The sequence below is a fragment of the Lagopus leucura genome, unplaced genomic scaffold (genome assembly GCF_019238085.1).
Source record: "Lagopus leucura isolate 7727_CA_CO unplaced genomic scaffold, USGS_WTPT01 Super-Scaffold_100126, whole genome shotgun sequence".
NCBI lineage: Eukaryota > Metazoa > Chordata > Aves > Galliformes > Phasianidae > Lagopus > Lagopus leucura.
This window is the reverse complement of record NW_024962329.1, coordinates 140,688-160,070: the sequence shown is the minus strand read 5'-3', so window position 1 is coordinate 160,070 and position 19,383 is coordinate 140,688. Positions and strand designations below refer to the sequence as shown.

The window sequence follows — 19,383 nt, the reverse complement described above, 5'->3', positions numbered from 1 at the left end:
GAGGGAGCGTCCCCACCAATCAGAACGCGCCCTCTACGCGCGTTCCGGCGCCAGCCAATCACTCGACGCTCCGCCTCAGGCCGCTGGTGCTCCCGCGCTCCTTCCCGATTGGCCCGCTTCCCGGACGGGTGTGGCGTCACTGCGCTACCGGAAGTCGCGGTAGGGAAGATGGCGGCGCCGAGGGAGCCTGTTGGGGAGGCGGCGTTTGCGCGGCGCATTGACCCGGAGCGGGAGCCGGGGCTGAGCCCTGAGCAGCGCCGCTTCATGGCGCAAGTGGAGCGCGCCCAGCGCCAGCGCGCCTTGCAGCGCCAGCTCCGCAGCCGCAACGTGTTGCTGGCCCTCGGCATCGGCGTGGTCACCGCGGGCATCTGTATCCTGCAGGCGGAGGGCGGGCTGTATGGGCTGCGGAGGGCTGTTGTGTTCCTTAACCCCTTCCGCAGACGGGTATACCTTCTACTCCGTGTCGCAGGAGCAGTTTCTGGACGAGCTGGAGCAGGAGGCGGAGGCGGCGCGGGCACGGGCCTGGGAGCGGCAGAAGAGTGCTGCGAGCTGAGCCCGGCCTGGCCCGGCGACGGCCTCGAGGAGACCGGAGTCGCGTGGGGTCTGCGTGGCCGTGCTACTCGTTACAGTGTCAGGACACCCTGCAGGCAGGGCCTTTTGTCCCAGAGCACAGTGGGGTCCTGGCTAGGGACATGTTCTCAGAATGGGGTCGGGCTCTTGCTGCCTTTGCGCAATAAACATGTCTAGAGCCTGGGTTGATGCTTGCTGCTACGTCACCTGGTGACCAGAATTCCACTTGGGGTCTCACAGCCCCTGGACACCTGCAGATGTAGGGGGGATTCTCCATTTTTTGTTTTTATCATCTGACTCAAATTTGCATGAACCCCAACTGCATAGACAGAGACAGACATGCTTGGTATTTAATCTGTATTTATGAAAACACTTTCTAGACTTCAGTTTGTAACAAAATGCACTGGGCTGTCATTTTTTAGGGGGCTGAGGGTGGCATCATCTTGCTCTGGAGCCAGCTTTGGTCCTGGCAGCTTGCAAGAGGAAAGTGGCACTTTGAGCCATGGACAGCAGCTGGGGAGCCGGAGGTGAAGCTGTGAGGTGGCCCTGGGTTGTGCACGTGGACTGAAGGATGGTTGGAGGACAGTGCGGTGGCAGGGGTGAAGTGGATGCAAGGGGTGTTCAGTTCTGCTCTTGGAGCCAGGAGCAAAGTGCAGCACAGTGATGCTATGAGCGGTGTCAGCACTCATCCCTCCTGCTTCTGGGGCCAAGCTCAAGCAAATGGCTGTGTGCCACTGGGATGAGACAGGGCTGGGGCACACAGAAAAGAGCATATCGGACAAGTGTGGGGACAGCCCTCTGTCTGGTGCAGAAGCAGCAGGTGCCAACAGTGAAGTCTTGATAGGGTGCAGAAAGGCAAAGGGCCAGGCTTCCCGAGGTGAGCGCCCACCATCCTAGATGGTGCAGAGGCTCTCTCACCCCCTGCGGGGGCAGCAGGCACACTGTTGAGGTAGCTCATGAAGTAACTCCTGGCCAGCTGGCTACTGTGGGAGAGAGGTGCTGATGAGCTGGGGCAGGCTGGGAGTGCCGCAGGGCTGTTACCAACCCCTTACCCCTTACCATCCAGCTGAAATCATCTGCAAATGTCACGCCCTTGCTCAGCCGCTGCTCCTGGGAGCCAGTGCTGCTGCCACTCAGTGAATTCCGGCGCATGATTCCTGCTGGGACAGTTCAGTCCTGAGTGGGTGCACTGAGCTGTGCCTCACACAGGCTCAGCCTTGGGAGCCCCATCCTAGCTGGGAGTTGCAGGTATCACTGGGGCTGTACCTGGGGGCTGCGCCAACTCCAGGCGCTGCAAGCTGTTCCGGCGGGAGGGGTTGAAACTGCCCTTGGAGAGGCGGCGCTGGCGGCTGGAGAGCATGGCAGCAGGGGAGACGATGCCCAGCGGGGGCTGCTTCCCCATCCGCAGGTACAGTTCCTCAATCTCCTTCTTCTGGGTGCTTTGCAGCAGCTGTACTTCAGCCAAGTGCCTTGGGAAAGAGAATGGGAGCTGAGCCTCGTGTACATATGGTGACCTGCAAAAGGGCATCGTCCTTCTGCCTTAATGAGCACAGCTCCCCACCCCTGGTGTGCACAGGAAGCCACGAGCTCACTATGGGGCTGCTCACTTTTGGCGCAGGGTCTGCAGCTCCTCCCAGATCTCCTCGTCCTCGCTCTCACTGTCATCGCTGCTCACATAGGACAAGCTGCGGGACTGGCTCAGCCATACCTGGCTCAGCACCGTCTGCGGAGCACTCTCCTCCCCAGGGCCCTCCCGGTCACTCTCTGCCGGCACTGCTGTCCCCTCCTCAGCTACTGCCTCCTCCTCAGGGTTCTGCACTGCCATCTCCAGCTCTGAGTCAGAGTTGCTGCTCGTGCTGCTCCCTGTGCCAGAGGTGGTGGGCAGCAGAGAGCTGCTCACCGCCAACTCCGTGCCGTGCTGCTTGCTCTCATTGCTGCCCAGCACTGGGGATGTGACAGCTGGCTCCTTGGATGGTGTCACCTGGAAGCGGCCCAGGATCTGGGGCTTGGCTTCTGGGGGGAATCCATGGGGCCTGGGGTGAGTGGGACGCCAGGGATGCTGCAGTGCCCCTGTGGGCACAGTCCTTTCCCCACCTCACCTTCATTGATGGGTGACAGCCGGGCCTTGGGCACACTGGATGCTGGCGACTCTGAGACGATGAGTGGGTGATCGGGCTTGAGGGGGACAAACGGCACCTGCAGGCACCCGTATGCTGTCACTATACCACTACAGTACCTCTGCTTTTGCTCCCACAACTGTGACCTTTGGCCTGCTCAGCCCTCCCAGCTCCTCAGGGCTGTCTCTGTGCTGGAGCATCTCCGTGCTGCAGGGCTCTGTGTCCCATCACCAACCCAGCACACAAGCATTAAGGCCCACGTCAAACGGCTCCACAGAGCCCCACACTCACTGTGCTGCCCTCCGGGCTCCCTGGCATGACTGTGCTTGGCATCGTCAAGGGACCTCCGGTGGGGCACAGAGGAACTGCTGTCGGAGGAGAGAATGGCACGGGCCCCTCCATAGCAGGGACGTCAGCCCCCAGAGGCCCGCTGCAAGACAGGGAGGATTTTGCCATACTGGCAGGGTCAGGGTAAACGAAGCGTGGGGGCCCAAGGACGAGATTCTGTGGCCGAGGCAGCAGCGGGGGGTAGAGGTGCCCACCTGAGCTGGCAATGGAGGAGACAGCAGGCAGTAGCGTGTGGGCCACGCTCATCACTGCCAGGGAAAAGACATTGGCCAAGGACAGGAGGGGGGTGGTTGGGGACCAGGGTGTGCTGGTCACGGGGGGGCTCATGGGACTCCTGGGTCCACTGGGGATGGGGGATGAGGGGACTGGCAGAGCAGGGGGAACAGACATTCCTGAAGAGCCTGGGGGTGTCTGTAGGAGCACCGGTGATGCTGTCATCCAGGATGGAGATGATGAGATGAGAGGCCAGGGCTGCGCCGAGCCTGCAGGAAAGAGAAGCATCAGGAGCAGGGAGCAGCCCCGAGCACTGTGCCACTGCAAGTCTGGCAAAGGTGCTGCAGCTGGCAGGGCTATGGCTGGGAGTCCTGGGTAGAGAAAGTGCTGCCCTGCCAGGCCTAGTACCTGCAGGGGAGCCCGGCAGTGGCTCTGCAGGGCTGGAGAGGTCATTCTCCAATGGGGAGCTGCTCGGCGCTGGCAGGGTGGGTGACTGGAGCGAGGTGCTGGGGCTGGTGCAGCCCAGGTCTGTGGCACAAGGGCACACTTAGCCCATCTAGGCCTCCCAGAACCCTCCTGGCTCAGCCGGGGGTGCAGGAAGAGCTCACACAGAGGTGAGGACGTACCACTGAGTGAGGAGGAGGAGATGGAGTGTGAGAGCTCCTGCAGCTGCAGCTCTGCCTGCTGGGGAAAGAGAAGCTGAGCTCAGTGCTGGAACAAGCTGAACCAAAGCATGACCGATCCCCAACCCATCTCCACTGCAAGCAGGGACAAGAGCCTCAGTTCTGTCATGCAGACAGCACCATGACCCGGAGCTGCAGGGCTGCTCTTGCTGGGGCTGGAAAGATTCAGCACCCGCAGCGTCTGCTCCAGCACCAGCCAACCCCCAGCCACACTCGGGGTCCCAGCGTGGGGGGCTGGGACCAGGCACTCACAGGATGGCCGGTGACACACTCAGCCTCGGGGCTCTCGGGCAGCTCGGATGCGCTTTGCCCATCCTTGCGCAGCAGAGTCTCCACACGGTGGATGATGTCCTGAATGCGGTGGATGAAGCTGTCCTGCTCCGACTTGAGAATGAACTCATTGTGGACCTGGTGGGGCAGTGTGGTGATGCTCAGAACCACGGCTGCCCTTTCCCCACCCTTATCCAAGTCCTGCACTCACCATGACAGCTGCGATTTCCTCTGGGTTGTCCCCATCCAGGTCGAACTTGAATGTCACCATCTTGTTGTTGTAGGTCTGCAGCTGGCACTCCACCACCCGATCGTTCTTGTCGGAGATCTGCATGCAGCATGGAGGGCTCAGCAGAGGCAGCAGGGATGCATTTCACCCTGACACAACGGCACTTACATTGGTGATGCGCAGCCGGGACCGGGCTCTGCGTCGCTGCAGCCTCCCCACTGCCCGCTTGGCTGGCAGCTTGCTGCTCTGCTCACCAGCAGAGAGCCCCTCACAGCCGTCGCTCATGCCCGATGCCACATCCGAGGCATAGCTGCATGACACCCCGTACATGAGTGTGGCTGTCCCCACCTGCAGCCCCCTTCCTAGACAGCTCCAGCCCAGGATCCCAGTGCTTACCTGTCCACTGGAGAAGAGAAGCCGCTGGCTGTGGGCAGGCGCTCAGAGGGTAGCTGCACTGCAATGCTCTGTGGGGAGGGGATACTGTGAACCAGTGCCACCACCGCTGCTACCCCAACCCTCCCAGCCTCATGGGCTCACCGTGGGGAAGCAACGTGTGGAGCGGGTGGGTGGGGGGCTAGTGGGAGTCCCCATTGAAGCACTGCGATGAGACACGTCTGGGGAGTCCAGAAAGCCAGAGGAGCTCAAGTAGCCATCTGTTTCGCAGTCAGCTGCAAACAAGTGCACATGTGAGCATGGCAAGCTGTGCTTACTAAAGGGGAACCCCAGCTCTCAGTTCCCCTTTAGTAAACACAGCCTTGGGGTGCGATGCACAGGTGTGGCTGGAGGAGCAGGAGAGCCCCATGTCTGCTTCCCTGTGCCTACATACAGGTGGCCGAGGAGTAGCTCGTGTGCCGGTACACGAAGTGCTGGTCAGCCTCAGGTTCCTCAGGCTCTGGTGGGAAGGTGCTGCTGAAAACAGAGTCCCTGGAGCCGGTGGTGGCTGGGGCAGGTGCAGGGATGCCTGGTGCCAGTGGGGACTTGAGGTCCTCCAACAGCTGCAGGACGCCCGGCGCCTGCCCCAGCTCAGCCTGTGGCACCACATCCTGCGCACGCTTCAGTTTCTCCCGCTTGCGCTTGATGGCGACCACGCGGTCCCGCACCGCCTTCGCCACCAGCTTGTAGTCAGCCTCACAGACAAAGCCCAGGACGACCTGCACAGGAATGGAGCTGTATCGGTCTGCAGGGATCCCCACAGTGTCCCATCCCCTCCACCCTGCAGCACCCACCATTTCCTGAGCCACCTCCTCTGCCACATCCTTGTAGAGCTCGAAGAGAAACTCGATGGCATTGTTGTCCTTGTACTTGCCATGCAGCTTCTTTGTGTCATCCATCCGCAGCCACAGCTTGAGCCCTGACTTAATGCCATCATCCTCCTCAGCCAGCTCCACATGCACCCCTGTGTCCTCCTGGAAGAAGGAGTGCTCCAGCAGGTCCTGGATGGTGTATCTGGAGGAAAGCGCTGCTCAGTGTGGGCTCACAGCGCATTGCTCTGGGTGGCAGCAAGGGATAGGGCAGAGGGACTGTGTGTGGGTGCACTCAGGGGTGCAGACACTCAGGGCAGGGTTCTGCAGCACCGTGTCCTCTCCCAGTCTCTCACACCTTTCGTCCTTATCCATGCGAATGCAGCCCTCGATGATCTCCTTCAACTCAGGCACCTTCACCTTGTAGAAGCTGCTGGGCTTCAGGCCCTGGGCAGGAGGAGACAGCACCCATCAGGAAACCTCCGAGCTGCAGCTGCAGGGTGCTGTGGTGACCCTAAGACAGTGCCCTGTGGGGCCAGACCCTGCTTGACAGCTGGATCCAGCACTGGGCCTCCAGCCCAGAAGGCAGGAGCTGGCTGGATCTTGCCGGGGCAGCCACGATGCCCTGGGGACAGAGCAGCCAAGCAGCTCCGTTCCACCCTATGAGTGCACGGGGTGAGGCACATGGGCGTCTCTACCCTCTGCTGGCTCTGGCAAAGTTTGCAGAGCTGAGCACCCTCTCACCTCCCAGCCTAATTTTAGCTTCTTGCATAACCTGCCAAGTGGAGTACCTCAGGAGCAGCAAGGTCCAGCAGCTCCCACCACACTGCCCCTTCCTCCAGCCCTGAGGCACTCACTGAGGTGACCTTGCGGTAGATCTGGGCAGCGTTCTGGCACTCCGAGTAGGGGTACTCCGAGGTGGCCATCTCCAGCATGCACATCCCGAAGGCGTACACATCCACCGCTTCATCGTACTTCTCCTCATACATCTCTGGAGCCATGAATTCAGGGGTTCCTGGGGGCACATAGCATGGCTCAGCAATGCGCCTGTTCCCACATGTGCCTCCACGTCCCCCAGGCCCCCATCCCACCTATCACGCTCTTGGCAAAGGAGGCACGCTTGAGCGTGGCCAGCCCCAGGTCCCCGATCTTGACGGAGCCGGTGGGGCCGGTGATGAAGATGTTGTCGCACTTGAGGTCACGGTGGATGATGGGGGGTGAGCGAGTGTGCAGGAAGTGCAGCCCTTTGAGAATCTGACGGCTCCAGCGCTGCAGTACTTTCAGCTTCATCTCCTTGAACCGCTTCAGATAGCTGCGAGGGGACAGGGCTGGCACCAGAGCACTCCACAGGCACTGATGCAGCGCCATGCCCCATGCCTGACCACAATCCCACCACCACCACTGAGCTGTAAAGGGCATGCAGCAGCCGGGGGCTCCCTGTGCCCCCTCCCCAGGCAAGTTCTGCAAAGGCAACACAGAAAACGCCAAATCCGAGCCAAGCTGCCGGTGCCAGGAGTGCAGTGGGAGCCAGGGGTGAGCACTGCCATGTGACTCCCTGGGGCCCCCCAGTCCATGTGCTGGCCATCACTCCAAGCAGAGCCCTCCCCCACCTCTCTTTCCCTGCACGCTCCAATCCAGCAGCCCCCACTCACGTCTTAAGGGTGCCAGATGTCATTAGCTCAGTGACCAGCACAATGCAGATCTGCCCTTTGACAGATGACTTCCAGGAGTCGTAGAAGCGAACAATGTTGGGATGCTGCAGCCCCTTCAGCATCTCCACCTCCTCACTGAAGCGCTGCCGCTCTGTCTTGGACAGCTTCCGTGTCTGCGGGGGCAGTGGGTAGTGAGATGGGGCACGGGGCTGTGGGGCTGCCACATCCCACCCCCCTCCCTGCGCTCAGCCTAACGCATGGCTCAATGGAGCCGCTTGCCTTGCCCGTTAGGCTGGGGAGGGATGGCTGAAGATCCCCCTGTGCCGAGTTGCCCATGTGAAACCCACCCTGCCCAGCCCCGCAGCCATTGCGCTTGGCTCCCCTATGGTGCCCACTGCCAGAATGGGCATTGCAAGCCCCACACTGCCAAGTGCTCAACCCGTTGGTCTGCCTCGTGCAGACCCATCTGCCCCTATCCTGGGCAGCTCCTGCCTCCACTGCACACAGCAGCTTCAGGCACTGGGCACCTTCATGGCAGGGAGCCGGCCCTCTTCAATGAGGCCTTTGTTGGGGAAAGCAGGCGTGGGAGGCTCCAGCCCAGGTTTTTCCATGTTCCTCCAGCTAGAGTTAATTAAAGTGGAAGCCAAAGAGCACTGACACAGGCACTGAGCAGGGCTGCAGGGAGGACGCAGCCCTCTACAGCAGAACGGGGGATGAAGAAGGAGCAAGATCTTGCCTCTCACCCTGCACCCGACAGCACCGCCCTGGTGCAACGACTCAGCATAGAGCCAAAGGGACCGAGGAGCACAGATCCCAGGAGCTGGCACAGAGTCCCAAGAGCCCAGGTGGCTGCAGTGCCAACAGTGTTTATGAGGTGCCCCCATTGCCGGGTGCTGCCCGCCCCATGCACGGTTCCTTGGCTGGCAGCCACCATCCAACAGCCAAGGCAGCTTTTGTAATATTTTCATTGCATCATAACTGGCCCCACGGCTGGGCTGGAGCTGCTTCATAATCCCCTCTCTTCTTTAATACATGCTCAGGGACCCAGCTCAGCCCAGAGGAGAACTTGAGCCTTGCTACAGTGGATGAATGGGATCTTTCATAGCCAGAGAGGAAAACAGCGCCCAAGGCCCCCGAGCCGACCAGCACACACTCTGCCCCCCCAGCCCACCACCATCCAACAGGAGAGCTGCAAGGAGCTCAGGGGCTCAGCTGCACCCCATGGAGCTGCAGGGCAAGGGGCAGCCGTGCAGGCTGTGGCCAGGACTCAAGGACTGTCACTGTGGCTCCCTGAGTCCGATGAGGGGGGACCAAGATGGCATGCAGACATGTCCCACAGAGAGCCTGAAGCAAGGCTCAAGGGAGCCCCACTCTTCCCTCAAGCCTGTGATGGATTTGCCCCCAGCACCATTCCAAAGAGGGAACCAGGCACCCCAAGGGCTCTGCCCTGCCCTGCCATGCACGAGGAGCAGTGCCCAACACGGTCCCTGCCACACAGGAGCCACTCAGACTGGGATTGCAGTGCAGGGCAGCACACAGTGTACAGCTGGGGCTGCCAGCAGAGCTGTCGGCCTGGGACATAGTGCTCTTTCCTAGCAGACACCTCCTGATGAGGAAGAGGAGGACGCTGGGGGTGGCAGTGGAGTGCTGGGGAAACGGTCCTGCCCTGTCCCAGGGCCAGGAGATGGCTGTTAGCATGCCCAACAGGGCTAACTGCAGAGCTGGGGACAGATGGAGGTGAGGAGGAAGGTGCAGAGGTTCACTGAAGTGTGAGGCAATGCCCAGCTGGAGCAGTGCCCATGGCACTCCTGTGCTGCTCACCTCAGCCAGAGGGTCCCAGCAGCATCAATCAGTGAAAGACCACATTGGGCAGAGCTGAGAGTCACATCCAGGAAGGGGGGCACCCAGGGATATCTGCAGAGGTGCTCAGTGGGAATGGTTCAGGTGCTGGGCACTCAAAGCCCTGAAGACGCAGCCCCTGCATCCACACAGGAATCCAAGAGCACCCCCTTCTTCTCCCAGTGATCCTGCACGAGCACAAGCACCTGCTCCATTCCCAAACCCCCAGATCCCCGTCAAGCAACCCCCACTCAGCTCTCAGCCTCCCACCAGCATAGGATCCAGGGCAGATTTCTGGTGGCATGGCAGCACCAACCACATGGGGCGGCTCCTGCAACCCTCCAGAAGGGTCCCCACTGAAAAACTATGCATTGGCAACATATTTACAGCTAATCCCACTCTGGGCCTCTGGTTTCCTCCCTGTTTCCTCCCTTTCCCCAACTCTCAGCATCTAACAGAAATAGTCTCAAATCTAAAGCTGGAAAGCATAAACAGGTCACGGCGGGTCTGTGGGATGCAGGGACAGACAGCACTGCACAGGCTGTGGGCAGCGGGGACAAAGAGGTCCCCAGGGGGTCTTACAGGAAGGCAGAGAAAAGGCACTGGGCAACCTGGCGGTGAGGCAGGGCTGGGACAAGAGCCGGGATTTGGGTCTGGGAGGCACCACGGCGGCTGGATGAGGCTCCTGGGACCGGAACTGCATTCAGGGCTGAGGTTAGGTGTTCATTTATATTTTAAAGGCAATAAAAGGAGAATTGTGAAAGACAAGGGACAAAGCTATTTTTAAAAGGGCAGAACCACAACCATTTTTATTTGCGGTTCCAAATCCTGTATTTGTGTCACAGTGTCTGATTCTTTGCACGATTGCTGAAAAAAAACAAGCTTTGACAGCTTATGTGCTGCCAGACTTTCATTGGATGTGCACTTGGGGACGAGATACACTGAATAAAGAGCAGAGGGGGCCACTTTGGAGCTGTCTTTGCTCCAGCCAGAGGGTGTTGCTCTCATCCCCAGGGACCTGAATGTCACTGGCACACGGTGCCAGCCCAGCTGCAAGCAGAACTCAGAACACAGGCAGAGCCCCTGCTGCAGGGCAGGTGCTGGGGACTGCAGTCCAATCCCCACAGACACCCTGGTTAGGGACACTGGGCACGCAAGGGGACACAGCCCAGTACAGAGCACTCAAGTACCAAGCTGTGCTGTTAGCTCCGGGATCTGGCATGGCTGTGACTGCGGCACAGTGGGGCACACAGGCTGGGCATGCAGGGTCATGAGGCAGCCAGGTGGGATGCGCAGGGCATGAGTGGCTCTTCTGGAGGAAGTCACTTCCACCAGAGATGCTGCCCTCACCAGCACAGAGCTGTGGCTTCTGGCACTGCAGGGCACACCCAGGAGCTACAAGGGAATGCGGGCATAGAAAAAGAGGAGTGCTGAGTGGCTCTGGGCTCTCTGAAGCAGTCGCCCCATCTCACAATACTGAGGAGAACCACATCCTCCTCTCACAGGCTGTAGTCACCCCTCCAAAGTCATGCACCATTATCTAAAGGATCTCTTCTTGCATTACTGGGCTTCAGCCATCCCATGCGGCCGCACCAAGGCTTTAGGAACAAGACAACAAACTTGCAAGACATGTTTTTCTCTGTAAACAAGGACTTGGACCTTCCGGCTGCAGCAGCCACCCCTGGGGCAAGAATCTGTTGGAGACTTTGGACTTCACCAAAGCCCCTCCCTGGGGGCTGCAAGGAGAAATCTGGAGCCCCACTACCGGGCTCTGCTCGCGCAGCCTTACTGCCACAGGCAGGATTGCTCCCAGCATGTGCAGAAGGGGAGGAGGCATCACAGGAGCAGTACCTCTACCACTGTCCTCAGCTGCCTAGCATCGCATCCTGCTGTTGGGGAGCAGTGGGGGAGGAGATGGGGAAGCTGAGACACATGGGAAGCCATAGGTCCAGATGCTGTTAGCAGTCAGCACCTGGAAGCATCATAGAAACCACATGTGGGTGGCCCACAGGCACCACTTCAACCAAGGACAAGCAGCTGACAAGCAGTAAGGACATGCCGTACCCCGAACCTTTTCGCACCCAGCCCCCGGCTACCTGGAGCACGTGCCCCAGAGCATTCTGAGAGCTATCGAAGCACACCTCCAAGCCAGCTCCGGCACTGAGACAGCTCCCCTATGGTCTGCCCTTCCAAAGGGCGATCTGTGAGCTAATGAACACCCAAAAAGTAGTGGGGTGCAGCACAGATTTTCCCCCAAGCAGGGCTGGCGCTGCGGGCAGGGGCTGCAGGCACTCCATGAGCGCTCTGACTGCTCTGTAGCTCAGGCAGTAACACAGCAACGGGAAAACAGCGTGCGACGGTGGGAGGGCCGATGAGCACGGAGCCGAGCACGGAGCCGAGTCCCGGGGCAGCGATAGCGCACGAGGAGTCCAAACCTCCCCCACGTTTCTGGCCCCACTGCTGCAGCAGAGAGTGCTGAGTGCGTTGCGGGGGCACCGGGGGTCCCTGCCTCCCTGAGTCCCCCTACCCGGGCTGTGCCATTCCAAGCTGTGCCGTGCCGTGCCGTGCCGTGCCGCAGGTGCGCACCCTGCCCTCGTACCTGCAGCTCGCACCACGCCACCTCCACTGTTGTCTCCGTGTCCAGCCCCTTGTAGACGGTTTTGAAGGAGCCCCGGCCAATCTCGATGTCGAACTTGAGGAATCGGCCGTCGGGAGAAGTGGCCACGGCGCGCGTCTCCACCTCCTCGCTCTCCGTCTCCTCCGGCTCACGGTGAGCCGCGGTGCCCGGCGGCGGCAGTGACCCCACGCTCGGCCCCGGGTAGCCCAGCAGCTCCAGTTCCACCGAACTCCGCCGGTTGAAGCGGGAGGAAGCGCGGCGGGAGTCTCGTCCCGAGGGCCTCCGGCCGCGGTTACGGTGCGGTGCTCTACCGGGGAGCCCCGGCTCCACCGCGGAGCCGCCGCCTGCCCGCTCCGCCTCGGGCTGGGACATGGTTCCAGCGGCGGCGAGTTCGACGGTCAGCATCGACTCCCGCAGCTTCGCACCCCGCACCGCCGCCCTGCAAACAGGAGCGCCCCGAGCCCCGGCACGGGCCCCGGCACCGGCGTGGCCACGCCCAGCGGCACCAGACCCTCCCCGGCACGGCGCCGCCTCCGCGAGGCCACCGCCCCCCAGACCCCGCTGCTCAGGCGGCTCCGGCACCAGGAAGGGCACCGGGTGGGCATTGGCAGCGTCAAGGGAACCGGAGCGAGCGCTGGCGTAGGCACGGGGCCAAGCATCAGAGAGAGCACCGGGACGCTCACCTGGGTGTGCGCTGTGCGCCGAGAGGCATCAGGTCCTGGGGTGGGCACCGGGCACCAGAACGGACAGCGGAGCGAGCAGTGGGACGGGCACCGCTCACCGCCAGCCCCAGGCGCTCCCCCGGACAGTGCCCACCTCGACCCCAAACCCCGTATCTGGGCAGGGCTGGGGTGATCCCACCCTCCCTCGCTCCAGCAGCGATGGGTCCACGCAGGGTGGCCATGAGCAAACCGGGCCAGATGATGCAGGGCCAAATCGGACTGTGGGGAAGTGTTTGCTTCAGCCGCTCTCAGAGCTGTAGCTGTGAAGTTTCAGAGCAGTGCCTGTGTCTGAAGCTTCTCCCGTCCTGGGCACTGCCGTGCTATTGAATCCCGCACTCCGAGACAGCCCGTTGCTCTCAGGGTTTACTACTGGGTGCGCTCCTGAAATGAGGGTCACACAAATATAAAATATGCATGTGTCCTTCAGCTGCACGCTCACTAGGAGCCTGCACAAAAGCTTGTTGTCTCTACAGTGTAAATGATGAGGTTGTTCTACCCTGTAAAGTTGTTTACACAAAATACAAAGCAATCGATTCTTGTGTTAATTTCTTTTCCCTAAGGTCAGATTGTTTCTACTCAGCAATACAGGAAACATTAAGGGGAGGACTGAAATGTTAACACAGCCATGTCCTTTGCGCAGATTTAAAGTGCAAACATGGTGCATCAAACACGGTGCATGCAGGATCCAGCTGCTCTCACCCACAGCTACGCAAATCCCCCAGTCCAGCTGGATGCATGGAGAAGCATCTATTGAAATGTTTCCACAGAAGTCCTGGGCAGGCTGCACAGCCCACTGCTCACAGGCAGACCTCTGTACCTGCACAGTGCCCGGTCCACTCAGCCCTGTTCACCTAGGAAGAGGACTGGATGAAATCTCCAGGAAGGGAAAATTGGTCTGCATCTCCACACGCTTGCAGAACACTCTTGCAGTACAGGCTGGCAGAAAGCAGTGATTGCACTCTGATCCAGCCTTGCACGCAAGAGTGTATCCAGGGCCCCTTTCTGGGAGAACACACCCTGGAGGCTGCAGGATGTGCTTGGTGCACATACCCCGTGCCAGGCAGCAGCATCTTTCCAGCAATGGCTGCCAAGGATGGCAGATGGGCTGCCACGGGCAGCACTGCACCGTACCTGGTATGGGAGGCTTTTGTGTTGTAAAATATGATTCAATTCCACCAAACAACACCTACAGTTCAGATGCACCATACCCAGCGACGGTCCTGAACTGTGCCCAGTGTTTCTCAGGCCCAGCAAGCGGTGCAGCCCTGAAGTGCTTCCAGCCCCAGTCCAGGCCCTGCCAGGTCACTGGGATGCGGCCAAGGCTGGCAGGCAGCCTGTGCTCTTCAGCAAGGGTACAACATGCAGAGCCAGGCAGGGCTCTTGGTCTCATTTCCAGTACGGTCATGTCCCTTTATTGCGTTTTCATCATGAAATGAGATGCCTTGAAATGTCCCAGAGGAGCAGGGAATGAGCGTCCCAGGTGAGGCTCCTGCAGAGAGGAAATTGGGCACGAGGCTGCCTTTATATTTTCCTCCCACACCTCTGCAATGAGCATTGGAAGCATTTCCTCTTCCCTGCAGCTGCAGGAGCACCATGGGCTGAGCAGTAGCAGGTGACCTTGCAAAGAGGTGCAAGTGCCCTCCAACACATCCCAGGACACCACGCTGCAGCTGGGCCAGTGCTGAAAGCAGGAGGTTCCCGTCCACAGTCAGCCCCTTCTCAGTGCTCAGCAAACACATGCAGCTCCTGCACGTTATCAGGGTGACATTTCTCCTGGCTCCGGGTGTTGGTGCCAGGCCTGTGCTTTGGGCAGCTGCTGCAGTCAGGCCATTCAGCATTTCCACGTGCATTTGGCTGCTGGGAAAAGAGCAGGGGACTGCAATCTCTCTGCTCAGGATTAGATCGCTCATTAAAGAACAATTCCAGCAAGATGTGCCAGAATTTCTCTGTTCCGAGCCCAAAACTCAGGATGGGATAACAGAGGGGCTGGGGCCAAATGTAGTGTGTGCCTGCAGGGCTGTAGCAGGAGCTGAGCAGCCCCCCAGGAGGGGCTGAGAGAAGGAGTGCTGGAGGGAATGTTTCCTGTTGGCTTCAGCACCCCACACCTGCAGGGACCTCCTTTTCAGCTCAGTGTGCCCCATACCCTATGGCACAGACCCGCAGGAAGAGACAGCACTGCAACCTCAGCAGCTGCAGCCCCAGGCAGATAACTGCTGAGGATTTCCTTAGCCCAGAGTCACAGATCTGACCTGCATGCACATTCATCCCAACTCATAAATTTATCAACCTGAAGCAACTCTTGCTTCTAACTAGCTGCATGAAATTAAATACCCTCTCAACTTGTTCCCTCCCACAAACACCAGAACCCAAATGTGCACAGCCCGATAGCACCTTATCTCAGCACCAGCCCCCCATGCTCCACCTTGCCCCAGCCCATGAGCCCTAATCAGCACATCCAGACGTTGGCTGTGACCTCAAAGCCCAGAGATGGGGACCCGCATGGCTCCACTGCCACGGCCCCACAATCTGCTGAAGTCACATGGATTGGCTGCTGCTACTTCCCGGCCCTGGGATGCAGAATTTGCTCTGCAAGGCTCTGGGCAGCATTGCTGATGGAACTCAGGGCACTCTCTGCAGCAGTGCAGACCACAACTCCCTGTCTGCATCAGCAGCTCACAGGGGAGGCTGCCTGAGACAGTATCTGTTGTGCATGGCAACGAACACATCTCCTGTTCTTTGCCTTGTTCTGGCATTATCTATAGCCCTGATATCATGCACACTGAACACAGGGAGGAACTGCCCTGGGTACAGGGAAAGTCATAGTTGGAGGCCATCTTTAGAGTTTAATTACATCTCCTTCAGATCTACCCAGCACCCCAGGGCTTCCAACCCAGCGTAGCTCTCACGTAAGCACCTCTGAGCAATGCAATGCTCTGGCGTCCCGATCTTGTGATGACATCACTAAGTGCTATAAAGCAGCGAATAAAGATAGGAACGACAGTTTCAGAGGACGGTATAAAGTCTTTGTTTTTACCATAAGCTACAGCTTGCCATTGTCACCGTTGTATAAACAGGGAACAGCAAACAAGCACTCAGCATAGCTGTACCGGTGAGCTGCTCATGCAGCCCCACAGCCCTCCTATACCCAGGGGCAGCCAGGTAACCCCAACATAAAGCAGTGGTTCTGTGCACCTCATCTCTGCTGAATGCACAGCCCCAGCAAACCAGCAGAGAACACGAGCAGCTGCCTGTCCCAGGACGGGACAAGGGGGAAGCACACTCTTCCTCCTCACCTCACTAAGCAAGTGATTTAGGAAACCGATGAAAAGCCACGAATGACTGCCAGGAGAGCTTTGGAAAGAAAAGGGCTTGTTTTAGACTTATCTAATGTCACATCAGCCATTTCCTAAGAAGGGAGTAAATTTAATTAAGAACACAGACCCACTCAAGGACAGCAAGGTTACACTCAGCAAATGCGGCTCGGAACAATGCTGAGAGGTCAGTACCGCGTGTACGCAGAGCCAGAAACGCAAACATCCTGGGCCTGCTGGAGAGTCGTCATCCAGGGCCAAATGCAGATGCCACTGAACACGGAGTGGAAGGCACAGAAACACGCTGCAGGACTGCAAGATCAGCGAGCAGAGAAGGCGCAGCAATGAGAGAGTGAAAATTAAGACAGGCAGCACGGAGAGAGAGAAAGAGGCAGATCCCAGACAGCAAAATAAGGCCCTAAGAGACACTGTTAGCAGCCAATTCATGAAGATTTTCCTGGCCATTCTGAGCCACAAACATGCAGACAGGACCACAGTTCAAGCAGTGAACCCCAGTTCCCGTGCTCTGCTGGCACAGGAATTGCTCTGCAGCACTGGTGTCACTGGCACACAGAGATCTGTCACCAGCCTTCCAGCACAGGCCTCCAGCTCCCACAGGTTAGAGATTTACCAGGTCAAATATTGTACTGGATCACAGTTTCAACAAGCTGTGGACTTTATAATCAGTACTGAGAATGTAAAACTTAATTACGTTCTCCACCAGCCTGCTGTTTTATAGAGCTTACCCCATCACCACTGCAACAAACACATTAGTTTTCAGTGGATTGCACACAGAAAATGAAAGCTAATGTTGCCCTGAAGACAGGTAGTAAAAGCCCACAGTCTGCAGCTCTGGCACGTGGAAAAAAGCCTTTGTGGTTCCTGCTTCCAAATCAGGCAGGGTGCCTTTGGAGGTCCACCCTCTCCCCAGTACACTGTGTTTGTACAGCGCAGTAAGGAAACGAAGCTGAAGGGCAAGAATTCAGTACATTGTACTGTTTTGTTTCTGATGGAAAAACAAAGATAGATGAAAACACCCAGGCTGCTCTATAAATACATCTCATTTTAATTACTTCAGATTAGCTCCTTGAAATCCACCCCACCACACAGATCAGCCTGCTTTCCAGCAAGAGCGTATCAGTCTTTCAGAGAGGTCTTTTACGCCACAGCAGCAGCAACGTGTTCTGTGTGTTTGCTTTCATCTCAGCCACGTGGTGAGGGCTGCAGAGCCCAGGCACACAGCTGGAAGGTGGGAGGAGAGCCCCTTGGCAGCTGTGCCGGACCAGCCACCAGAGCACCCATCCGCTGCATTCGCAGGAACAGGGAAAGAGCAACAGGACAAGAAGTCATGTCTTTGGAAGGCTTTACAGAATTCTCTTCACCCCAGGAAGTCCCGAGTACACAGCTGCTTGCGCCACTGCTTGAAACCAGGCCAGGAGTTGGAATCTTCGCAGCCAGAAACGTTTCAGAGGCCAAAGAAAGGCAGGGAGGGGGCTTCCATCAGAAGAACTTGACGCCTCGGCCATCGTCCAGCGTGATGATTTCAGCCTTGTGCTCCTGCTGCAAGGCTTGCAGGGCACGAAGTAGCATAGCCTCATCCAAACCATGGAACTCTAGGGAAGGAAAGACATACTCATCAGCAGGAACAGATTCACATAAAGAAATGAACAGGCTTATGATGTCTATGGAAGAATGACAGTGAAGACAGAGGGCTCTGAAGGGCACCTTTTAGACTCCTGCACCACAAGAAATACACAAATCCACAATCACAGCTAAGCTGACAGTCATCAGCACACTGCTGAAACAAAGCCTGAAGGTTAGCAACAGGAGGCAGTGAGCAAGAGCTGCCTCTCAGGCAGCTAAGAAGCCAGGCAGGAAGTAAACCTGCATCCCACATCTCCACATCTGGCAAAGACAAAGAGCTGGGCGCTAGGAAGGCTCAGAGTGGGCAGCGTAAGTTACAAACAGCGATAACATAAACTGAAGTTAATGCAGAGCACTAAAAAGCCTGTGGATCTGCATTTCCTAGTGATGATCAATGTGAGCTGATATAAGAATTTTAAAATACTTAATTGACAGAACTATCATCTGGCATTCATCTCTACACATTCAAATCAAGTGTGCTCTGAAAAGCTGCAGGACATGACACATGACATTACCTTCATTTGCTGTATCATCTCCACTGATCAACTCATACAGAGTGAACACAGAGTTGGTCAAACCATTCTTTGACACCTGGAAACGTGAAAGCAATAGAGCAAGTCTTCCATGTGTTATTTAATAACCTTGGCAAGATCTCTTGCACATCACAAATGATATGCAATATAGACAGCATCTGATGAGCAAAAGCACCCTCCGAATGTTCTGGGACACTGAAAAGGTGACAAATGACATCTAAGGATGCTGATGTCATTCATTGTGCTGTTCCCCATACTCTATGCTCTTTCTGTCCGAGCCTTAAGATCATGCATTGCACTAAGGACAGAGGGCACACAATGGCAATGTTGCATCTGCCTCTGCATCCACTGCTCGAATCTCACCTTATGGTAAGAGAGAAAAGTTATTAACACCTTCATACATGAAGGGATTGGATCAAAACAGAAATAGCGAGTAAGCAAGAGGGAAAGGAGGTGACAGCAGTCTTTTACGCAATCTCAGTCAGCATCACCTGTCCTCCCGGCTGGGAGCGCCCAGGTTGTGCACTAGGGCAGCTGCTGCGTTCTCACCCACTGATAGATGAGCTTCCCCCATTCCTCGGGTCTTCTCCACATTATCAAAAAACTGGTTTTGTTCTTGTCTAACCACTCCAGGTTCCCTGAAACCAATTGGGAAAGGACACTTCAGCAGAGCTCGGCTGGCACCACCGCCCCACGTGTCACGGGAGCCGCAGGGCTCCTGAACGGAAGGTCCCAGGGGCGGTGTAGGCACGGACCGGGCGGGCCCGGCAGCGAACGGCGCCACCCACCGTTCTTGCGCAGCTCCTCCAGCACCACCTGGATGGCCTCGGGCGGCAGTTTTCCTGGGCGGGGGGGTTAAGGAGACATCTAACGAGCGGGAGGGAGGGTGGGGAGGCGCGGAGCGGGACCGGACCAGGCCCAAGGATACTCTGCAGTCGGCGGTTGGCGAACAGCGGGCTGTCCTGGGCCTCGCGCAGCGTCATGGCGGGCAGACGCTGGCGCCGGCTGTAGGCGAGCGCCAGGGCGCACCAGGCCGCCAGCTGCTTCTGCCTCGTCTCACCGTTGGGCTGCAGCCTGCGGGGCTCCGCTCAGCGCCCGGGAGGAGCCGAGGCCTCACCCCGGCCCCGGTTCTCCCCCGGCCCCGGTTCCCCCCCGCCGCCGCTACCCGATCCCGACAAACCCTCCGCCCAAACCCCACCGCCGCCGCAGCCCGGCCGGCACTCACGTGAAGAAGGGCGGAAAGCTGTACTGCCAGGGCCACGCGAAGCTCATCGCCACCGACACCGGAACCACCTCCGCCAGCTTCCGGTCTGCACCGGCGCACTTCCGCCCCGCCTCATCGCCACGCCCATTTCCCCACTCCCCGCCCACTCCCTATCGCCACGCCCCCCCCC

General features: G+C 58.3%; 3 protein-coding genes across 4 annotated transcripts; 1 reads left to right on the top strand and 2 right to left on the bottom strand.

Moving 5' to 3' along the window:
* Positions 1 to 154: 154 nt before the first annotated feature.
* LOC122189094 (cytochrome c oxidase assembly factor 3 homolog, mitochondrial) lies at positions 155 to 753 on the top strand. The gene is made up of 2 exons (XM_042887916.1): positions 155 to 370; positions 441 to 753. Exons 1-2 carry the CDS (start codon positions 169 to 171, stop codon positions 551 to 553), a joined length of 315 nt encoding a protein of 104 aa, XP_042743850.1. The 5' UTR covers positions 155 to 168; the 3' UTR covers positions 554 to 753.
* Positions 754 to 913: 160 nt separating this feature from the next.
* On the bottom strand, positions 914 to 12,231 carry WNK4 (WNK lysine deficient protein kinase 4). Of its 2 annotated transcripts, none has more exons than XM_042887914.1 (20): positions 11,762 to 12,231; positions 7,324 to 7,496; positions 6,763 to 6,983; positions 6,463 to 6,686; positions 6,030 to 6,118; positions 5,657 to 5,876; positions 5,257 to 5,581; positions 4,968 to 5,098; positions 4,827 to 4,894; positions 4,599 to 4,740; positions 4,413 to 4,529; positions 4,184 to 4,339; positions 3,875 to 3,932; positions 3,657 to 3,776; positions 2,979 to 3,517; positions 2,670 to 2,766; positions 2,178 to 2,583; positions 1,837 to 2,102; positions 1,630 to 1,727; positions 914 to 1,550 (listed from the first exon to the last, which is right to left on the bottom strand). In XM_042887914.1, exons 1-20 carry the CDS (start codon positions 12,182 to 12,184, stop codon positions 1,485 to 1,487), a joined length of 3,939 nt encoding a protein of 1,312 aa, XP_042743848.1. In that variant the 5' UTR covers positions 12,185 to 12,231; the 3' UTR covers positions 914 to 1,484. The 2 variants fall into 2 exon arrangements, with proteins under 2 accessions (XP_042743848.1, XP_042743849.1); XM_042887915.1 differs by having other exon boundaries at positions 914 to 1,553; positions 11,762 to 12,230.
* A 4,624-nt stretch (positions 12,232 to 16,855) lies between these two features.
* On the bottom strand, positions 16,856 to 19,324 carry VPS25 (vacuolar protein sorting 25 homolog). Its single transcript, XM_042887900.1, has 6 exons — positions 19,215 to 19,324; positions 18,918 to 19,063; positions 18,778 to 18,831; positions 18,539 to 18,627; positions 17,972 to 18,047; positions 16,856 to 17,425 (listed from the first exon to the last, which is right to left on the bottom strand). The coding sequence occupies exons 1-6, from the start codon at positions 19,259 to 19,261 to the stop codon at positions 17,313 to 17,315; spliced, it is 525 nt and encodes a 174-aa protein (XP_042743834.1). The 5' UTR covers positions 19,262 to 19,324; the 3' UTR covers positions 16,856 to 17,312.
* Positions 19,325 to 19,383: the final 59 nt, after the last annotated feature.